Consider the following 22,081-nt stretch of genomic DNA (forward strand, 5'->3'; position numbering starts at 1 on the left):
AAGAAATTGACCATCCACGAGTTTTTGCTTCACGAAAAATCTCGTGTTGGTGTACACAGCCCCCGCGCCAACTGTGAATTTGATCCCGTTCGACACCTGTTTTGCCTAGAATTTTTATGGTTGACAACGCTATCACCTTTTAATCTTACTCTAATCATTAAGCAGAGTTAACGTAAAGCTCTACGTGGATACCACCGAAGGCCATATTTTAGGGAAACGAATACCATCTTTTCATTTATATACTTATACTTAGGACCAAAATTTAAATTTTCACTCAAATTTAAAGTTGATTTTTGAAATTTTTTCACTAAAATTTATTTTTTTGCCTTTATTTTTAGATCGCTAAGAGTACGTATATAAAAATTTTATTTATAAATTATTTTTCGGTTGTAAATATACCGTTTCATTTATTTCTCGAATAAGCCAAATAAGGAGGCCGGCCTTTCACTCACCCAACTTTACCTGAATCTAGTCGCAAATCTTTTTTATTTTTTGAGAATCTAGTCACAAATCATTGGTCGATGGCGCCCGTCACCTGGATTCGAAACTGAGCTTTCAGTGAAGCAGCAGCTAATTAACCGGTGGCACTTGGGCACCGCCACCTTCCGTCTTCAGAAGTTGAGATATACACAACGAGATATTTCTGTCGCGGCGCCGCCCGAATCCTCCTCTTTTCGCCGCCCGCACTATGCTTTTCAGCTCTCCTCCGTCCTCACAGTGATTCACAGCGCTCGCCATCACACTCTCGTGCATCTCGCCGCCGATCAGATGCACTGGATATGGGCACCGCCGATATCCTCGGCTATCCCTCCTGTATATTTATCCATCTTTCGCGTGATTCCAACAGCAAAAAAGATTCTGAATGCTGGGAGTAGCTAGGAGAAAGAAAAATTGTCCTCTGTTCATTTTCTAGCGGCGGACGGTGTGTACGAACCATCTATAAATCGACCTAGCACAAAATAAGATAACCTCTATTTAAATATATTGTAGTAGGTTATATGGCATCACAATCTAAGTTAATTTTATTTAGGACATATATATTTATTATAGTAGATTATATCACATCATAATCTAAGTTGATTTATTTTAGGACAGAGAGTAAGATAGATACATTGCTTGATGTTTGACCGATGATCAACTGTACCTAAAAGACGTGAATACTAGGGAATGACCTAATATCAAATAATTAGAAAAGGTGAGGCTTTGAACTCAGATCGTCTAGCCCACCACCATGTGAAGCTAGTCAGAAGAGTCATGGAAGTTTCTTGATGGTCAACTGTACCTATCAAAATAGGAAAGGAACTGTGCATGCAAACAGGCTTACATCAGGGCATGTTTAGTTCACGAAATGAAAATTTTTGGGTGTCACATCGGACGTTTGACCGGATGTCGAAAGGGGTTTTCGGACACGAATGAAAAAACTAATTTCATAACTTGCATGGAAACCGCGAGACGAATCTTTTAAGCTTAATTAATCCGCCATTAGCACATGTGGGTTATTGTAGCACTTATGGCTAATCATAGACTTATGGCTAATCATAGACTAATTAAAAGTGTCTATAGGGTTTTGGCTGTCAAAGATTCGATGCGATGTTTTTTGGGAAAAAAATTTAGAACTAAACGGGGCCTCAGGAGTCTATCCACAGCCGACAGCTGACTACTAGCTGGGTAGGAGTAGTGCCGATGGTGAGACAAAAATAGTTTCGACGATCTTTGTTGGTTTCTGGTGGAGAACAAAGTCGTCTCCGGTTTGGATCCATCTATCTATCTATTTAATAATATTATTAAAGGAATAAAAAAAAAAGAGCCTCCACGTTCGCTCTCATGGTCTAGACATTCTCACATTAATCGAAGAAAAAAAAAGCAGAGTCCATATAGAAATACAATTTAGAAATAGCTAAAATTCGGAATTAAAAAATAAGGAATATTAGAAGAAGAGACTAGAGTCCATATAGAAATACAATTTAGAAATAGTAGAAATTCGAAATTAAAAAATAAGAAATATCAGAAGAGGAGACTAGAGTCCATATAGAAATACAATTAGGAAATAACTGAAATTCGGAATTAAAAATAAGGAATATTAGAAGTAGAGTATAGAGTCCATATAGAAATACAATTATGAAATAATAGAAATTAGGAATTAAAAATAAGGAATATTAGAAGTAGATTATAGAGTCCATATAGAAATACAATTAAGAAAAAAAATAGAAATTCGGAATTAAAAAATAAGGAATATTAGAAGTAGAGTGTAGAGTCCATATAGGAATTTAAAACTAACTAAAATTTAGAATAAACATACAATTTACAAATAACTAAAATTCAAAATTAAGAAAAACATGGGAAGAAGAGTTTAAAGTCAATATAGAAATACAATTTAGAAGTAACTGAAATTCGAAATTAAAAATTTAAGAATATTGAGAGATGAGTTTAGAGTCCACATATAAATACAATTAGAAATAATAAAAATTCAGAAATCAAAATAAATAATATTGGAAGAAGAGTATAGAGTCTATATAGAAATACAATTTACAGAAAATTCGGAATTAAAAATATTAAAATTTGGAATTAAAAAAATATTAAAAAACGAGTCTAGAGTACATACAGGAATATATATAATTTACAAATAACTAAAATTTGATATTAAAAATAATTAATAACTAACACGTATATAAAATACAATATGAATATTACACATTTGTAGTTTCGTAAAGTTATTGCAAAATTTAAAATTATGATGTCATTTTAATATATTTGAATAATATAATGAGAAAACATATATGCTATTATATGAGAGAAAATATAATGATGCTAGCCGCGTAATCTGCGCGGGCCACCATACTAGTTTATTATTAAGCTTACAAAACCATCCTTATATGGGACAGAACAAAGAACAAAGGAGAGGAACTGAACTGACACACTGCAAGATTCGTGTTATCAAAAGGCTGGAACTGGAAGTGCCTTCGGCCATGCGCAGCACCACAAGTCCACAATTCAACCCAACTATACATATCGCAACTTAACAGCAGAAGATTCTACGAGCAAGATCAGCCAAAACCCTATAGACACTTCTGTTGGAGAAAAATCAGTACACGATTAGCAAATCATCACTCGTAGCAAAAACCAGAACAATCCAACTGGATTGAAGATGATGGGCACTGACACCGAGTGAAGAATGAAGCCCCACGATCGCCCAAAAATCCAATAAATTATACTTGCTGATGCTACCTCTGAACTAACACATGCAAGGAGTGCAGGAATCCAGGGAGATCTAAACCATCTCGGCTGGGAAGGTAAAATACTAATCCAACTACCCAGCAAAACCATGAAACCAGTCTAAGCAGCACCCTGTATCCATTTCCTGATGAATTGTGCAGAAATTTTCGATGCACCCAGTTATTTCCAAATCACATCCATAGCCGGTCCCATGAAATACAGAATCTTTATATCAGCATGACAGGATGCATATCCTATAATTTGAGACAGGTCCCCCGGGCCTACCAGTCGATGACAAAGCAACAGGCTGCTTCAGCTTTCATCTTCCAAAAGATTGTATAGCCTGTACACACATCGATATTTCTCACCGGTTAAAGCGAAGATGGGCATGATAAGGGATTAGGTGCAAATTCTCCCACAGTCCCACTCTGGCATCAACAAAGCAACAGACAAGTAGACCATAATCCATGCAGTATACTACATAAATTAGGCTTTGCAATTTTGCATGGTCTATCTCTCTGAAACTACCCTTTAGTGTCTAAATATTGCCTATGGAACCTCAAGAAAACAAAAGAGTTATTTCGTCCAGCAAATTCGTAGTAAATCCACAGAAATTACAGGCAAGAACACCTGAGGAGCCTGTACAATCTGATCTTTATCTGCCTTTGTAAACTAGATGTGTCTAGATCACCTGAGGAGCCTGTACAATCTGATCTTTATCTGCCTTTGTAAACTAGATGTGTCTAGATCAAGAGTGTGGCATATAAAGTTACAGCAACATCATAAATACAAATAACAGTGGGGCAGGTCCACAAAACGAAAGGATTTACAACCCAGGTCATATCATGGATGTATTTGCAAATATATCATAATCATACTAATGAAAATTTCTTGAACAACAAGAGATATAATTAACAATAAAAAATGAAACTATTTGTCATCCCTCAAAAGGAAAGCGAGCAGTGGTAACTGGTAAGTAGATGGACTAATGGACTACTAGAAGGAAGACGGGAGATGATCGCAGAAGATAGATCAAACCTTGGCAATTCTGGCAGTGTTCAATATTTTAACTCCTCATGAATGTGCCAGCATTCATCTTCCCAGAGATATGAATTGGTCACTGATAAAAAAAAAGTAACAGCACAAGACCTCAGCAATTATGGAAGACATTGAACAGAGTAGGGCAATACCTGGTCCCAAATGAAAATTTGAAAGGAAAAAAAGCGGGATAGTAAATGCTGGTCTCTATCCTAATAAGTGCAAAGCAGAATGTACAAACCCATGAAAGCAAGCCTGACCAGCTTTGTGTCTATTGTGATATTGTGATTGTACTATCTTCTAGTCAATTATCACAGTTCACAAATCGATAACCAAAAACATACTCATCTATAACTTCGTATAACTGATAACTGCATAGAGGAAAAAGCATATAACCTGATAGTCCTCCGCAATTCAAACGCAGTAACACTTGACGAAACCTGATCTTTAAGAAACATGGATAACTGGTGAACCACTAGAGGCATGAACTACAATTTCAGCTACACCATTATTTTGGATTTGTATACTTCCAAGAAAAGGAAAGACCACTCGTTTTAAGCAAAGCGAAAGATAGAACACTACATCATTTCTAAAGCACTACTGCAAATAAATAAATAAATAAATAAATATATGATAGCAGGTAGTAGATAATAAACGAATTTTAAGTGAAGATACTTATTCCATTTCAATTATATAATAGTCTGGTGATGCATGGTTAAAAGCTCTCGGGAAAAGGGAGGAAATCCTACTTGTTCTCACAGACAGGAAAGGAATTAACCCTCAATTTTGCGCAGCATATTTACGACTTACCATTATAGTATTAGATGCTATTATCAGCATTGAACTCAAATATATGAATCACCCCTAAATCATGAAAACCACCATCATTAAGAAACCCTGATTCGAAATTAGCTTGAGAAAAGTTGAGTCTTCATAGTACACTAAACCGAATCGCATAATTACACTAAACGGTTTATTCTGCCTAAGGAATAGTCATGCATATGCAACAAAATGTAACAAAATTAAATCTCAACTTTCAAGGATCATAGTTGGAAATAAACATTTGCGCAAATCCAAGAGAGTAACCTAATGTTTCTTTTTTCAAATTTTAATTCTCTGCACTTAATCGGTTGTCATCACAATTTTGTATGATAGCACTGTTCTATTGCTAATGTATTTTAATTTATCAGTTGACTTTATTTATGCCAGACATAGCACATAGACAGATCCCACATGTTCCCTAGTAAACAAAAATTCTCATATATTAGATTATTCCATTATCAGAAGATCTTGATTCCTGATGTTATTAAAAAAAACTGTGGCACAAGTCAATAACTATAACATCAAATAATACTAATTTCATGAGTCATTAAAAGGGGGGAGAGAGAGAGAGAGAGAGAGTCATTATTTGACAATTAATATTTAACAACAAATGACAATTATAATATTCACTTCTCATAGCTGAGGGCTTGTTCTATTTATAAAATTTAGTATTCAGACATGGAACTAAAAATATCATTAAATTACGATCAGGATTGCCTAGTAAGTTTTTCTAAAATTCCATTTTTGAGGTAGGCTTGTCCCAATGCTTAAGCAGAACCTCCATGCTTCACCTAGTTGGGTACTGAGCACCTGAAATAAAATATGGTAAGAACTGCAAGTACTACATGCATGTCCATCTACAAAAAATACAGCAATAACCATGATTTGACTTGATTACACCTTAATATATAAAAATTGACTCCAAAAGTTTCATCTCACTAATTTACATTATCCTAATCTGTTAAGCTGGTGGAACAGACTGCGCTAAGGTGTCACTGCTTTGCAAACCACTTTTCATCCAGGCAATGCTGCTAATTTCTGACACCAACGAAGCAAAACTACTATCTGAAATTGGTGGATGATCTTCAAACTCATTAAACTCGGGACCCAGCAATGAGTTCTTACGAAGTTGCCCATGAGAACTGCAGCAGCCATGCCCACATTTATTTGGCACCTCAGCAGCAAAACTTGTAGGATCAACAAACTTGCAGACCCCATTTTCAGGCTTGAAAGGATGAAGGTTTGAGTCAAACTTGGTGGCAAAGCTCAGCATTTCCTTTTGTGATGATTGAGCAGGTCCTACATTGTATGGTTTGAATGCACCAACCTTTGCAACTGGTCGGGCAAGATAAGGTGGATCAACAACTTCAGTTTTGCAACTCTGATCCCCGATTTGCCATGCCCCAACATAACTTTCAGATACTGTTTGTGCGGGAGCTTCCATTGCTTCCCTAACATTTAAGGAACTAAGATTGCCCAATGGCCAAGGTTCTTCTGAAACCGACCTAGGCCTCTCCGGAATAGCTCTCTTCATAACACCACCTTGTGTGCATCGGCCACCAGTGCAGTGCCGACGCCTCAGGGTAGAGTTCCAGTGATTCTTGATTGCATTATCGGTTCTCCCAACCAAAAGCTTTGCAATAGCCGCCCACTTGTTTCCATGGATTGCATGAGCAGCCATTATAATGCGGTCTTCCTCCTCTGCAGAAACAGCAATAATAATTTAACAAGCAAGTTTTACAGAGATGCAACGAAACTACACAACAGACTGAACGCGCAATGTATCATGCCCATAATGCTACAACCAAACTAGCATTGCCTCATAGACAAGACAAATACTCTTTGGATTAAGGTTAACATCACGTATCCTATAGGATACAGATACTACTGGATGAAAGGCAGATTGTACCAGTGAAGGGCTTGCGCTTGACTTGGGGGTCGAGTTGGTTACACCAGCGGAGGCGGCAGGACTTGCCGGAGCGCCCGGGTATCCCGCGCGCTATCAGCGTCCAGTTCCTCGGCCCGAGTTTCTCCACCAGATTGCTCAGCAGCGTGTCCTCATCCGAGGACCAGGGCCCCTTCACCCGCTCCTCCATCGCCGCCCCCGCGGCGTCACCCACTGCGATTTGGCCGGTGATGACGACGTCATCCTCGTCCTCCCCCGAAGGAGGCGGCGATGGGTGGCTAGGTTGGGGCAGGGACCGGACTGGGAGTGGGACGCGCGTCTCGCCGTCGACGGCCACGGGAGGGGAGGAGGAGGACGATGAGGAGCGATGCGGTTGGGACTCGTCGGGATGGGCTCCTGCGCCGTGCGTCTCGTCGGTCATGGAGGCGGGGCTGGAATGGGCGGAGTCGGCGGCCGGTGGATTCGGCGGCGGCGGCGGCGGCGGCGAAGCGGCGGTTTCGGACGACATGGTGGTGGCTGGTGCTGTGGGGTTGGTGCTAGTTCGTTCGTTGTGGCGAGTGTTCCGGAGACGTGCCCTTTCATTTTCTATCCTCCGTTGACTGACTTCCGGGTCCCATATTGTCAGTCATCTTCGCGTGGGCCTCTCGGCCCTTCGATTATTAAATGGGCTTTTTGGAGCCCATCGAGGTCCCTTTAGATGGACCAGGATTTCAGCCCATCCAAACGAGGTCTCAGGCAATCCATTGCAGATTTGCAGCGTTGTGGAAAACGGCGTACCACGGTACCAGCCATTTAATTTGATGAATATGAAAAATTAAGTACAATTATTTTAAATTTGAAATAGATTTATATGATATTTTAAAGCAGCTTATATATAGAAAATTTTCACATGAAATGTACCATTTAGCGGTTTGAAAAGCATACTACTCCCTCTGTTTCGGGTTATAAGACGTTTTGACTTTGGTCAAAGATAAATTGTTTTAAGTTTGACTAAGTTTATAAATAAATATAATAATATTTAGAATACTGAATTAGTGTCATCAAATCAATAATTAAATATATTTTCATAATAAATTTGTCTTGGATTAAAAATGTTACTACTTTTTTCTACAAACCTGGTCAAACTTAAAGCAGTTTGACTTTGACCAAAGTTAAAACGTCTTATAACCTGAAACGAAGGGAGTGACAAAAACCAAGGTAAAATTTGCATCTTAATTAGAAAAAAATGAGGAATATTTTTGTTTCTTTAACAATTAATCATATGCTTTTTTAATCATCGGAATAATCTTTTGTATATTGCATTTTTTTTAAGATAATGGGAGAACCGGCCTCTACATCCTGAGACGGATGCACACAGCCAATTCGTATATTGCACTTGATGATCATTTAAAGTATTGCATCTTCCATGATCTTGTTTAGTGTTGTTTATGTTTATTTATATATTTTTTATGTTTTATCTATCCGATATAAACCAAACCTCATGACTATTTGGTGTACTACAGCGTGTGAAGCTATATTTTGGGTTAATGTTAAACTATGGCTGTTCAGTTAAAAAATAGTATGAACATATTTGATTCTAGTGTTGACTACTTCTCCCATTCATGTAGCGTGGGCGTTTTTCATTTTTCAACTCTCAGAAAAATAAGAAACCGTTTCCTCCCTCAAAATTAAAAGAAATCGTTTTCAAGCCGTTGTTGGATCAACTTGTCCCCCAAAAAAGAAAAAATTGGCATATGGCCTATACATATGGCTGGGTTGATAAAGATGTTCGTAGCAAATAGTAGTGTTGTTCTTTGCCACACACTGACACACCGGCCGGGACAGCAAATAGGTGAATCTACTCGGTATGTAAAGACTTGGGCAGGTATACGTGCGTGAGGTGATGGCTGCATGGCGCCGTTGCTTTCCTGTACCAAATCTTGACAATAGTAACCTGACTAAACTAGCTAGGCGAATAAAACTGCATGTTTCACCGTCACTCTGCCCATCCCACGCTCTTGTTTGTTCCCCAGATCAATTTGTCCATGTACAACCAGACATTCACAATCAAAACTATTGTTTTCACTGTCAAGTGGAGTAAAATTAGACGCAGTAGACAACATGCAAGTGGTGTATTTTCTTTGTGTGCCTTGTTGTTCTCATCTGTGACTAATACAAAAACAATAACGAAGGAGTGAGCAACGATTTGGTTCCTACAATCTTTTGCGCTATATGTATATTCCTGTCTGGACAAAAAAGGATACTACAGAGTTATGCAAATATGCATTCATGCTGGAAATGGATTTCCTGATCAGAAGTACTTGATGAAATGGATTTCCTGATAACAACTTGTTGGCTTCGATATTGAGTTATGCTAAAAAGGTGTGACAATGACAAAAAGTTTATGCAACAAGCATGTCAAAGCTTAGAGAAACGATCATAGAGATATTTGCCAACCATATATGGAGATTTAGCCTAGTGGTTACAGTGACCTGAGTAGTACCTCAAGGTCCTGAGTTCAAATCTCTTATGGAGCGAATTTCAGATTGAGTTATTTGCGGGGCTAAGTTCCCTACTTCAATGGCCGTATATATCCGGTTGGATGTAGAGGCCGGGTAAAAAATACCATTCTCTAAAAAAATATATATGGAGATTTAGCAATAGGATTTCATCTTGATTGTAATATCTCTGTTTATATGGTGGTGTGTCCTTTTGCTATCCTGTCGGTTGTCTGCTATATATAACTTGGAGTTGTCTAGACTAAAACATTGTAATAGGTGACTAAAGCTTCTCTAAAGTAAAGACCGAATTGTTATCTTAAAAGAATAAAAATAAGATTACGATAAAGAATAAATCATGTGAAGTACTCTCTCCATTTCAAGTTATAAAACGTTTTGACTTTGGTCAAAGTCAAACTGTTTCAAGTTTGACTAAGTTTATAGACAAATATAGTAATATTTATAATATTAAATTAGTTTCATCAAATCAATAATTGAATATATTTTCATAATAAATTTGTCTTGGGTTGAAAATGTTACTACTTTTTTCTACAAACTTGATCAAACTTAAAGCAGTTTGACTTTGACTAAAGTCAAAACGTCTTATAACCTGAACGGAGAGAGTAGTAATCAACAATACTTACGGAGTTAAAAGAAAAAAAATAAAAACAATACATTGTTTGTAAATGTCTCATGCAAAAATTGCTTATATAAATTCCTGAAGAAACTTCTGAAGAGAATTCAAGTCGAGACTCTAGTCTAGCTCAAACTAGCTCTGCAACTTGCAAGTGACAGCGAACACAAATGAGCTCCTGGTGCTTGTTTAAACTGAACGCGTACAAATATTATTTGATAAATATTTACAGCATATAGGAAAAATCCACTAGGTGGCTGAATGGTTGCTTCACCTAGTCTTGACCAGTCGGCAAGGGGTTAGAAATCAGACTCTGTAGTTGGTATTCTGTAGAAATGTCTTGTATTCTCTCAACATCACGTACTAGCTGTAAAGTTTCAAGGGTAGTAGCAATCACTGCATAAATATATAAATTTTCAATAAACTTTGTCTTGTTTTGTTTTGTCTATTCCGCATGTCAATTAGTAGTCCTCTTTTGAGCTTCGAAGTGGGTTCCTCCTTGAAAGCAAAACTGTAACTTCCACTGTAAGGTTAGTAAATACTGTTCAATTAAAATAAAATATAAGTCGTGATGAGTACAGAAGAAATGTAGTATGGATAAAAATTAAAAAGTCGCTCTAAAAAGAAGTTCTTCTAGATAGAACTTGAATCAGATGCCCAAGCATACAAGCTATTCCTAGTTTCTAGTAAAGGTACGCTGGAGACCTTGATATATGGCCAGCCATCAATCATTGAAAATTCCTTTTGTTTTGAGTTATTCTACTCTCAGCAAACAAGGTATCAGTCGTTACAATAAGCCCAGGTCCATGTCTAGGAAGTTGTTAGCAGAGTAGTTGATAGAAATTGTAAAAATATAATGCTATGGTCATCATTTGGATATGTATGATCCTAGTTAGTTGTTAAAGCCATAACTAAAACACATAAGTTATACTTTTAAACTTTTTCTTTTTAAATTTTGATCAGTGAAAAGTAAACAATATGAGTCAGTCTATATCTGAGCCTTGACTTGGGAAACCGTTCTAACTGATAATAAATAGGAAGTACTCTGCAATAAGCATCCATAAACTTCATGTTCCATGAGAAGGATTCAACAAGTTGCAGTTGAACTAACAAAATGACACGCAAGTCAGCATTATTCACCCCAATACTTGATTGATCAAGTCAACCAGGGGCATCGGGCAGCTATATATATAGCGGCATTCCGGCTGCATTTTGTCATCCCCTTAACTTCGACAATCACTGCTGGTAAGTGTTATTTCTGGTCCCCCCCCCCCCCCCCCCCCAAAAAAAAAAGAAAAAAGAAAAAGTCCTTTTTTCAGATTTTGAGTAAGGTCCAGATCAATTTTTCTGTTCACCATATCATTGAGAGTTGCTAGCTAGCTTTGGCCTTGGAATCAAACATACGGCATGTCGTGTTCTTGGATGATCCCAGTGTTCGCTATTCTGGCTTTTGTTGCATCCGCGGCCCAAGCTGACGTCGTGGAGCATACCTTCAATGTAATCATTCTCTCTCTCTCTCTCTCTCTCTCTCTCTCTCTCTCTCTCTCTCTCTCTCTCTACAAACAAAATCCGCATTGAATTGTTCATTTGTCCTTTGCACAACAAAAAAATAGTGCCATGAAAACTATTACACACACGAGTATATTTTTAATAGGAATTTAATACGTATAAGGGTTTGTAGTTGGCATCCATCCCTCAGAGCTTGTGTTAGCAGGTGCACTCACAAGTGTGTGCATGTCATGTACTCATGTACATACTTAGTGTAGTGACGTGTGTATCTTCTATGTAGTCGGGAAAAAAAGGAGAAAGTTTGCACAACCAAGGAACGTCACGAACGTGTAATTGTTTTATAGTCGGTTTAATTACAAATATATGGAAAAAATATTTAATCAAGTAATGTATCAAGGAGAAGCAACAAAGACAAGTGATAAGTTTAAGTGATCATATTTTCCTTTTTTATATATTTTGGAATTATTTTTCTAGCATCTTTTTTAATATTAAGATACATTTTTCAATAACATCTGATATTTTGTACTCCCTCCGTCCCAGAATGTAAGAAGTTTTAGGGTTAGAAACAGTTATTAAGAAAGTAGGTAGAAGTGAGTGGTGGAGGGTTGTGATTGAATGAGTAGTGAAGGTAGGTGGGGAAAATGAATGATGGAGGGTTGTGATTAGTTAGGAAAAGAATGTTAGTGGAGAAGTTGTTATATTTTGGGACAAATTCTAAGAGCTAAAAGTTATTATATTTTAAGACGGAGGGAGTAACAGCTAGTAGATGACATCACACCACAAGTTGCCAAAACAAAATTTCTACAACTAATATTTATTACTACCAGGGTTTTTAAAACCGTACGGTTACCATGCACGGCAACCTTTTCAGTTTTTAAACCACGGTATGTCTCGCGATTACCACGCGGTTTTCACGCGGTAACCGCCTTACCGCGGGGGTGCAGTAACTGCGCCAAAAACGGTAAGGGGAACCATGATTACTACCTCTGATCAATAATATTTTATGTTTAAAATTAGATTTAATTAAACTTTCAAAACTTTTACAATCAATATCTTCTAAAATGCTTAGTTGTAAAAAATGTGGAGTTTACCTTGAAAAGTACTACAAAGATAGCACAAACTTATTATAATTCCGTCCCAAAATATAACGACTTTACGTGGTTCAAACTTTCTAATTCAAAGTTGATGATCACAATTTCAAAAGTTTGCTCGAATATGTCCTAAATGAGAGAGAAGTTTTAAACTTTCTCGACAAACGGGTAGCGCGGTTGTATGCGAGCGTCCAAGAAAATTGTCAGCTTGGCAGCTTGCCACCTCATATCTAATATTCTCGTACCACACACTAGAAACCCATTATTTCTCTGTCAATTCTCAAGTCTTGCCTATGGTATTAAACCCCAGTCTTAACAGTCATGCTCATGATATTGTTTCTATATGATTTTTGTCAGGTCGCTACACTATCTCTTCCCCGTATATGTCAGCCAGGGAATACGAGCGTCACCGCCGTAAACGGACGAGTGCCCGGTCCCCAAGTCGAAGCCCGCGAAGGCGACACCGTGGTGATTCACGTCATCAACGACTCGCCATACAACGTGACAGTCCACTGGTACATGTATCTCACCTACTCCTCGCCGCCCGATGTGTGACAAACTAACAAACGGCGCGGCGAACGGTGCGTACGTGCAGGCATGGCGTGTTCCAGCGCGGCACGCCGTGGGCGGACGGGCCGGCGATGGTGACGCAGTGCCCCATCCGGCCGGGCCACCGGTACACGTACAGGTTCGCCGTGGCCGGGCAGGAGGGCACCCTGTGGTGGCACGCGCACAGCTCGTACATGCGAGCCACGGTGTATGGCGCCCTCGTCATCCGGCCGAGGCGCGCCGGTGGCTACCCGTTCCCGACGCCATACGAGGAGAAGACCATCTTGCTGGGGGAGTGGTGGAACGGCGACCCCGTCGCCCTGGAGAGCCAGTCCTTCTCGACCGGCATACCGGCGCCGAACGCCGACGCGTACACCATCAACGGAATGCCGGGAGATTCGTACCTCTGTCCAGAGACGACTAACCGTACGTTCGAGTTAGTATCACGCGCGCATATGTGTGACGATTATGTTCTGCAACAATCAAGTACGTTCTTGTGCAGGAATTGCCAAGTTCGAGGTGCGCCGCGACAAGACCTACTTGCTCCGGATCATCAACGCTGCGCTCAACACGGCGTTCTTCTTCAAGGTGGCGGGGCACACGTTCACCGTCATCGCGGCGGACGCGAGCTACACGGAGCCGTACGCGACCGACGTGATCGTGATCGCGCCGGGGCAGACCGTCGACGCGCTCATGGCGGCCGACGCCTCCCCCGGCTGCTACCACATGGCGATCTCCTCCTACCAGAGCGCGATCCCCTTCCCGCCGCGTCCCGCGGGGTTCAATGGCAACACCAGCACAGCCGTCGTGGAGTACGTCGACGCGACGGCAACGACCGATGCTGGCTCCCCTGTGCTACCCGTCATGCCAAAACCGAACGACACGTACACGGCTAACCAGTTCTACACCAGCTTGACGGCGCTCATCCGCCCCGGCAGGCGGACCGTGCCGCTCACCGTGGACACCCGCATGCTCGTCACCGTCGGGCTCGGCTTCTCCTCCTGCCAGCCCGAACAGACGCAGTGCAACAGGAGCGCCCCGGTGGTCTTGGCGAACATGAACAACGTGTCATTCGCTCTCCCGAACACCGTCTCCATGCTTGAGGCGCTGTACCGGAACACGGCGGACGGCGTGTACACCAGGGACTTCCCCGACCAGCCGCCCGTCGCGTTCGACTACACTAGCCGCGGGTTGCTCGGTAACTCGCCTCTGGCATCCACGGGGAGCCCGTCGACGAAGGTGAAGACGCTCAGGTACAACGCGACGGTGGAGATGGTGCTCCAGAACACCGCGCTGGTGGGACTCGAGAGCCACCCGATGCACCTGCACGGGTTCAACTTCTTCGTGGTGGCGCAGGGGTTCGGCAACAACGACGGCGAAGCGGCTGGAGCAGGTGAGTTCAACCTCGTCAACCCGCAGGAGCGGAACACCGTCGCCGTGCCGACCGGCGGGTGGGCAGTCATCCGCTTCGTCGCCGATAACCCAGGTACAGTAGTAATCTGTAATCAACTTCGTATATGAACGTTTACGGCTGCAGTAAACAGGTAAAGTTTAATTGGGATTTGGGCCCCTCCAAATTGGGCCTAAAAGAGACCAACACCGGTTTGAGTTCGCACAAAGTTGAAGCTTTGGGCTGTTTTGCATCCGTGCATATTATGTTGGGCCTATATGGGCCGTTTTCAGCCCAGTCTTGTCAGGCCGAAATATAGATAATGTCAAGTAATCTGGCCCGTTCAGAACTTCGGGGCTTTTTTTTTGCGGGGAACTTCGGGGCGTGCTTAACAATTTACCACTAGATCTACATGTTATAGATAGTGAGTGACAAATTGTTAATTGCCATATCCCAAAAGTGGCAAATAGTTAAATTTCCCCAGAAGTTCCGATGCTGAAGCGCTCGGCGCTGACGTACTGATGGTGTGTAGGATACGCAATCACGGACTCACGGTTTATCTTCTCCTTTTATAAGAAGCCAACTAAGTCACTAACCATTATGCTTCTGTCATCTCAAGAATCTTATCAGCTTGATATAGTTTGCACTGTCAAGAAGCTTATCTTGTTGCGGTTTGCAAGGGGATAAACAGAGTAAAGAACGCATGTTCTGATTAGTTGGAAACTTTTTCTGCTTGCAGGAATGTGGGCCATGCACTGCCATATCGATTCTCACTTCGCCATTGGCTTGGCAATGGTGTTCGAGGTGGAGAGCGGGCCGACGCCGGGGACGACGCTGCCGCCGCCGCCCCCCGACTTGCCGCAATGCTAGCTGGCAGCTACTAGCTGCTAAGGTTGCTCTCTGAAAGTTCAGTTCTGGCCTTCTTCGATCCGGTGAAAGATGGGCTGCCATCATGATGTAAAAGGCTTCGGACGACAGGGAGATGACAATTAAGTTCCATACACATCTTGGTAATCTTTGAAGAGATACATTGTTTCGACAATTCGATTCCGATTGATTGCAAGTGTATTTTATCCGTAGAGTTTTACCTTCTTTTCTGTGTTGATATTTGATCGTTCCTGGATTCTGCAGTTCTGCACGTTAACATGTAAATAAGAGGGGTCAGAATCAAAGAGTAAATAACAACAAATCACAAGAAAAGCAGAAATTCATGTACGTGATTTTGCCTAGGAACACAATCAGTGAAGAAATTTTTTTAGATAATGAATCACTGAAGAGCTTGTGCCTTGTGATCTTGTATCTATGTAAAGCTTTTTGCAGATCATTTCCCACTTCCATGGAATTCGGAAGTGCTCCTGATTTCTTTCACAAAAGCAAAATTCACTGAATTACCCATGCATACCCCTTGCTAAAACAATCGCTCCCTGCATATCTGATGAACTGCGTGCATGTTTCAGACGAGCAAATTCAATTTGCTTTCCGCATGGTTCTGGGCTTCTGGCAACCATGCTGACCCTGCGCACATCCTGCAGTTAGGTGAGAGGTCTCCATCGTGTCCATGCCTTCAGAACTTAATCGTTTATTCGGAGATGGTACTTCTGGATGTTCCCTGGCATTCATGCAAAGGGAAAACAAGGTCTCCACAAGATAGACTCCGAGTGTTGTTTTTTTTTTTTTCCTGAGCTCTACACCGTATAGCCGTATGTATAAACATCATAACGTTATCTCGTCAAGATAGACCTCCATGATCAACTACCACATGATCCCAGGTCATTTTCCGTTTTCGTGTCATCTTTATCAACATATGCACGCTGTATTGGTTATCTAGAGAATGCTGTTTGTCCGGTTATGCATCCATCCTGTGCATTACTTCACTATATCAGAAGAATTCGTTGCTTAATTCATTGGGCAGAATTTGTATAGAATATTATTGCTTGGGCCCAAATCCGTGACATGATAGACTAATGAGTAGATTGTTGTCCTAATTAGCTTCTCCTGATCCGATATTCAAACCACTGACAAGGAATGCTTGGTTCAGGGTACTTTTGGTACACCTCAGCTATTATGAGAGCTGCTTTTATTGATCCAGATGGGGGAGTAATATAAGGACACTTTGAGACATGGGATTAGTTCTGATGTTTTCTCAGCCAGTTTTTTCCTGTTACACGTTTAGCTTATACGTTGGCCTCATAATTCGTCAGAAAAATATATACCTAGTGTGTCCAAAAGTAAAACTCCTGATTGATTATGATGAAAACGGCATTTTTTGTGGACGTGGCGGTAATGCTAGCCAAGAAAGAGGAATTGACAATGTTCAGGTTGATAGACCGTGAATTTGATACTGCAATCAAAGATAGCAGTGAACAAGCTAGCAATTGACGAGTGGCATTGCTTTCTCTATCATTTTATCAGGCCACATAAATAATTAGGGGTCAGCAACACCTAGATTATGAGCGTGTGATATCGCTAGAAGCTTTATGTCGCAATCGGAGAAAAAAATAGACAAATGTGCCATTGCCCTACGCAAGTGATTCTCGGGGAAGTGCCAAAAGCATTCCATAGTATATATACTTATCGTGTTTCTCTGAAGACTTTGCTATATACAAGTTGGCCAAGATCACCAATAAGGATTTGCCTATCCTTCTCTGGTGCTCCTGAATCCTCTTAGATGGTTATACCTTGGTGTTCGTCCATGATGCGGCTTTTGTGGTTCTTGTTCGCGCTTCTTCTTTCCAGATCGGTGGCAGATGCTGCAACTGCGAACTACACTTTCACTGTACCCTCTCTCTCTCTCTCTCTCTCTCTCTCTCTCTCTCTCTCTCTCTCTCTCTCTCTCTCTCTCTCTCATCATCATCATCATCATCATCATCATCATCATCTCATCTCTCTGCATACATGTAGTTGTATTCGTTCATGTCATTGATTTCAAGAAACTTTGTACAGCAACAAGAACTTAGATACTTGCTATACCTGCAAGCTAGAGTTATTGATCAACTTGTGTGTGGAAAGCATGAGAATTCATAAACCTGAAACTGTATACAATTTGTTGGTTTTTCCTTAATTTCTTCAGTAGTAGTATGAGAAGAGTTCGGTTGTCTGTATATAAGACTGATGCCACATTTGTTTGCAATCACATAGGTGGAAAGCATGCGAGTCAGTCGGCTATGCAACAGCACTGACATTATTGCGGTGAACGGCCAACTGCCAGGCCCAACGATAGAAGTGAATGAAGGTGACGCAGTTGCTGTCGAGGTCATCAACGGATCACCATATAACTTAACCATACACTGGTACGTCACTAATCCTTGTGCCTCAGAAACTTCCGGTAATCAAGTTGCTGTAACCTTTTCTTCATTTTAAGCAGTAACGTCAAGTCGTCTTTGTAGTAGCATGTGGGATGGCGTGAGAGTCCTGCAATCGGGCTAGTTATTTAGATTCGGGGGCTAGCTGGTCCTTTGATAAGTACGAGTGATTAGTAGTTCCTACCCGAACTCTTGAGCATATCTATATATGAATATATGATTAGAGCCGAAAGTGAAAGTCCTGAAAAGGACACCCTACCTGACGATGCCAATTAAGCCGTTAAATGTACGAAAGCTCATCTTACTATTTGCCAAGTGTTGTACAGCTGATAACTGTTACAAGTTTAAAATAAAGCATAGGAAAAAAAAGTCATGTTTCAATTATACTGGAGATACAAGTGTTCATACACCACACATATAATAAAACGTTCACTTTACATATTAGAGACAAAGTATTATCCTCAAAAATTTCTTACTTAAAGATGCTAGATATATTTTCTGCTCTATCAATAAAACTTCGCACCGTTTTGTGCGAGTCGTTAAAAAAAAAGATGCTAGGATTTAAACCATCGTAAGTAGAGATACGGAGCAATATACCCTCAACTACACCAATGCAAACTACAAATGTTTTCTGAAAAGAAAGGTGATTTTTTTTATAATGGATTATATTAACCAGGCCTCTACACCTTAGAAAGTTATACACAGCCTAAACCGCAATTAAAAGTACATAAGACTCCACCCACTACATGGGGATACCAAATAATAGTTTAACAAAACAGTTAAAAGAATAACATCAGTCTAAGCCTCAATTCTTCTTCTAAAATTCCAACCAAAGGTAGAAAAGAACTCTATTACTCTCTTATCCAGAAAGCTGCATTTGACTTGAACTTCCATTTTATCGTCTTCTTTAAGAAGCAAAAACCAAAACCTTGTCCAATGAGTTGCCTTGAAAATCACTTGCAAGAAAGATATGTGAATATGTGACTGTGACTGTTAAAGACCATAAGGGTATGTTTCTTCCTAGATATCAATCTTATAGCAACAAAAAATTCTAAAAATATTTTACAACATTGTCATGATACTAATCTATTGTCTCATAAAATCCCCCTTTTGCGCTGAATGGTTGAATTACTGAATAGCTGATTGTTTCTTTTAATAATTATCTGAGGATACAAATGAACAAATTAAATATCATAAAGTTGGTAAGTGGATTTAAAATAATATCTTAATAAATTAATATATTTGAAGTTCTTTTGCAGACACATAACATTTAGGAGTTTAGGAAGCGTGCGTATTATTTATAGAATGGGGAAGGAGAAAAATAATAAATTTGGCTGACAACATGACCTTTGATGTTAAATCTTTTTTATAAATTTTCCCGAATTGGATGTCATGAAAGATACTTTCTACGTACTTGTAAAGAAAGTCGTTTAGGATAATGTTTAAGTCAAACCTTAGAAAAAAAATCATGAATAACTCTCAAGTTGTTGAATTTGAAAATGTAAAAATCATATGAATAGATTTGTCTTGAAAAATACTTTCATAAAAGTATACATATATCACTTTTAAATAAATATTTTTATAGAAACAAGAAGTCAAAGTTATATATTGGAGACCGTATCGCTGTCCAAATCGACTTCATTTACGAGTACGTTTACGAGTACGGAGGGATTATGCCGCTGATAAAGTAATAAGTGCAAAGACTTTCTGCATTTCGCATGCTACTAGGAGTTGATTGTCAGGCTGCTTGTGTTGCTCTTGAAAATAAAAGTAGTACTCACTCCATCCCAAAATATAAATATTTTTGGACTTCAACACAGTCTTCGAGATGCTATTTTGACCAACAATATCTATAAATTAAAGTAATAGTATGTTTTAAATAAAAAAAAGTTGCATATTGTGATAGTTTGTTTAATGATAAATCTAATAACATCAATTTTAATCTTTTTTATATTTTTGCTATTAATAGTTAAGATTGCAAATATTTGATTTGGCACTATGCTAAAAATGCTTATATTTTGAGATAGAGGGAGTAGTGCAGCAATTCAGTGCACTTATTTTTTTTTAGCTCAATTTAGTTCGGTACACTTAACCTAACCATTTGGCATAAGCAGAGTTGGGTCTAACCCCTGCACGTGTGACTGCTGCTGGTGGAAAATTTTACAGGCATGGCATACTCCAGCTACTGACGCCATGGGCGGATGGCCCGAGCATGGTCACGCAGTGCCCTATCCAGCCGAACAGCTCGTACACGTACAGGTTCAACGTCACCGGACAAGAAGGCACGCTGTGGTGGCACGCCCACTCCTCCTTCCTGCGCGCCACCGTGTACGGCGCTCTCATCATCCGGCCAAGAAACGGCTCCGCCTATCCCTTCCCCGCGCCGGACCAAGAGGTCCCCATCGTGCTTGGTAGCCGCCGAATCTCCTAGCTGTCGTACTATGCATTGATACGGAAATTGGGCATATCTTGATTCTGGATGAGGCCTTGGTGGACACAGGGGAATGGTGGAGCCGGAATGTCGTCGACATCGAGAGCGACGCCGTCTCATCTGGCCAGCTTCCCAGAGAATCCGACGCGTTCACCGTTAATGGTGTTACCGGCGAGCTCTACCAATGCGCAAGTACGTACGTCATTTGGTAAATCCTGATGGAATGACACAGTTTAATTTACTGCAGGCGAAAAATGTAAATCCTCTGCTCAAATCGAAGAAATAACTCTGTAAAAAATTGGTTCGTAGATGACACGTTCACGGTGGACGTGCAGCCCAACACGACGGTGCTACTCCGGGTCATCAACGCTGGACTCAACACGCACCTCTTCTTCAAGGTGGCCGGCCACGCGTTCACCGTCGTGGCCGTCGACGCGTGCTACACCGCCAACTACACCACGGACACGCTCGTGCTCGCGCCGGGGCACACCGTGGACGCGCTCATGGTCACCAACGCGTCGGCCGGCAGCTACTACATGGCGGTGCAGGCGTACGACAGCCTGTCTCCGACCACCATGGCCGTAACCGACGACACCACCGCCACGGCCATCGTGCGCTACAACACCACGTCGACCAAGAAAAACGCGACGCCCGTCATGCCCACCATGCCCCAGAGCTCCGACTCCGCGACGGCCAACGCCTTCTACTTCGGGCTGAGGGGCCCGCCGTCTCCCAGCGCGCCGGCCGTGCCGACCAAGGTGGACGTGAACATGACCATCGAGCTGGGCCTCGGCCAGCTGCCGTGCGACTCCACACAGAGCAGCTGCTCGGGGAAATCCGTCGCGGCGGCGATGAACGGCGTGTCGTTCCGCCTCCCGTCGCAGATGTCCCTCCTGGAGGCGCAGTTCAACCGCACGCCGGGGGTGTACACCGCCGACTTCCCGGACGCCCCGCAGCCGAGCGGCACGCCGATGGTCGAGGGGACCAAGGTGCGGAGGCTCAAGTACAACTCGACGGTGGAGATCGTGCTGCAGAACCCGACCGCCTTCCCGTCGGAGAACCACCCGATCCACCTCCACGGCTTCAACTTCTTCGTGCTGGCCCAGGGCCTCGGCAACTTCACGCCGGGCAACGTGAGCGGCTACAACCTCGTCGACCCGGTTTCGCGCAACACCCTCGCCGTGCCGACCGGCGGCTGGGCCGTCATCCGTTTCGTTGCCAACAATCCAGGTAGGAATCCTACTGTCGCTAAATCTGTCGTATTGCTCCGGCCCAAACTAGAGATGGGCTGTTTGGGCCTAACGTATGGGCTGAAAATGACGGGTGCTGGTTTTGGACTTTGGACGCAGGCATGTGGTTCTTCCATTGCCACCTTGACGCGCACGTTCCGATGGGGCTCGGCATGGTGTTCGCGGTGGATAACGGGACGACGCCTGACTCCTTCCTCCCTCCGCCGCCTGCCGATCTGCCGAAGTGCTAGAACCTGCAAGATTCTGGCGTTGGTGTCAAATTGTAATGCACTTTCGTAGCCAAATTTTACTTCATATTTGTTCTTGTGTTTGTGTAAATGGAGTACAGGAGGCACGAAACGAGGTAGTGCCGTTCGTTTATTTGTTCTGTGTATGTGTATCATGTGTAAACTGTAAAGAGGTCTGTTTTTTTTTTCCTCTCCGGGGGAACGTGTAAACTGTAAAGCAACAAATGTCAAACTTCAGATTC

The 22,081-nt window shown here is 41.6% G+C and overlaps 3 protein-coding genes across 3 annotated transcripts; 2 read left to right on the plus strand and 1 right to left on the minus strand.

Moving 5' to 3' along the window:
• Window positions 1-5,957: 5,957 nt before the first annotated feature.
• LOC127764848 (transcription factor MYB1-like) lies at window positions 5,958-7,519 on the minus strand. Its single transcript, XM_052289750.1, has 2 exons — window positions 6,983-7,519; window positions 5,958-6,774 (listed from the first exon to the last, which is right to left on the minus strand). Exons 1-2 carry the CDS (start codon window positions 7,485-7,487, stop codon window positions 6,035-6,037), a joined length of 1,245 nt encoding a protein of 414 aa, XP_052145710.1. The 5' UTR covers window positions 7,488-7,519; the 3' UTR covers window positions 5,958-6,034.
• Window positions 7,520-11,381: 3,862 nt separating this feature from the next.
• LOC127755398 (laccase-6) lies at window positions 11,382-15,708 on the plus strand. Its single transcript, XM_052281075.1, has 5 exons — window positions 11,382-11,587; window positions 13,048-13,205; window positions 13,286-13,665; window positions 13,742-14,725; window positions 15,369-15,708. The coding sequence occupies exons 1-5, from the start codon at window positions 11,498-11,500 to the stop codon at window positions 15,497-15,499; spliced, it is 1,743 nt and encodes a 580-aa protein (XP_052137035.1). The 5' UTR covers window positions 11,382-11,497; the 3' UTR covers window positions 15,500-15,708.
• A 1,503-nt stretch (window positions 15,709-17,211) lies between these two features.
• On the plus strand, window positions 17,212-22,081 carry LOC127760412 (laccase-7). The gene is made up of 6 exons (XM_052284664.1): window positions 17,212-17,405; window positions 17,768-17,919; window positions 20,098-20,342; window positions 20,432-20,554; window positions 20,672-21,592; window positions 21,712-22,081. Exons 1-6 carry the CDS (start codon window positions 17,298-17,300, stop codon window positions 21,840-21,842), a joined length of 1,680 nt encoding a protein of 559 aa, XP_052140624.1. The 5' UTR covers window positions 17,212-17,297; the 3' UTR covers window positions 21,843-22,081.

The sequence above is a fragment of the Oryza glaberrima genome, chromosome 1 (genome assembly GCF_000147395.1).
Source record: "Oryza glaberrima chromosome 1, OglaRS2, whole genome shotgun sequence".
Classification (NCBI taxonomy): Eukaryota; Viridiplantae; Streptophyta; class Magnoliopsida; order Poales; family Poaceae; genus Oryza; species Oryza glaberrima.

Excerpts from the sequence above, each read along its gene's own strand:
- LOC127760412 (XM_052284664.1), top strand. The coding sequence starts at position 17,298 with ATGGTTATACCTTGGTGTTCGTCCATGATGCGGCTTTTGTGGTTCTTG. Across the intron at positions 20,555-20,671 it reads CGAGCTCTACCAATGCGCAA|ATGACACGTTCACGGTGGAC; the intron begins GTACGTACGTCA and ends ATTGGTTCGTAG. Across the intron at positions 21,593-21,711 it reads TTTCGTTGCCAACAATCCAG|GCATGTGGTTCTTCCATTGC; the intron begins GTAGGAATCCTA and ends CTTTGGACGCAG.
- LOC127755398 (XM_052281075.1), top strand. The coding sequence starts at position 11,498 with ATGTCGTGTTCTTGGATGATCCCAGTGTTCGCTATTCTGGCTTTTGTT. Across the intron at positions 13,666-13,741 it reads CTGTCCAGAGACGACTAACC|GAATTGCCAAGTTCGAGGTG; the intron begins GTACGTTCGAGT and ends GTTCTTGTGCAG. Across the intron at positions 14,726-15,368 it reads CTTCGTCGCCGATAACCCAG|GAATGTGGGCCATGCACTGC; the intron begins GTACAGTAGTAA and ends TTCTGCTTGCAG.
- LOC127764848 (XM_052289750.1), bottom strand. The coding sequence starts at position 7,487 with ATGTCGTCCGAAACCGCCGCTTCGCCGCCGCCGCCGCCGCCGCCGAAT. Across the intron at positions 6,775-6,982 it reads CAAGCGCAAGCCCTTCACTG|AGGAGGAAGACCGCATTATA; the intron begins GTACAATCTGCC and ends CTGTTTCTGCAG.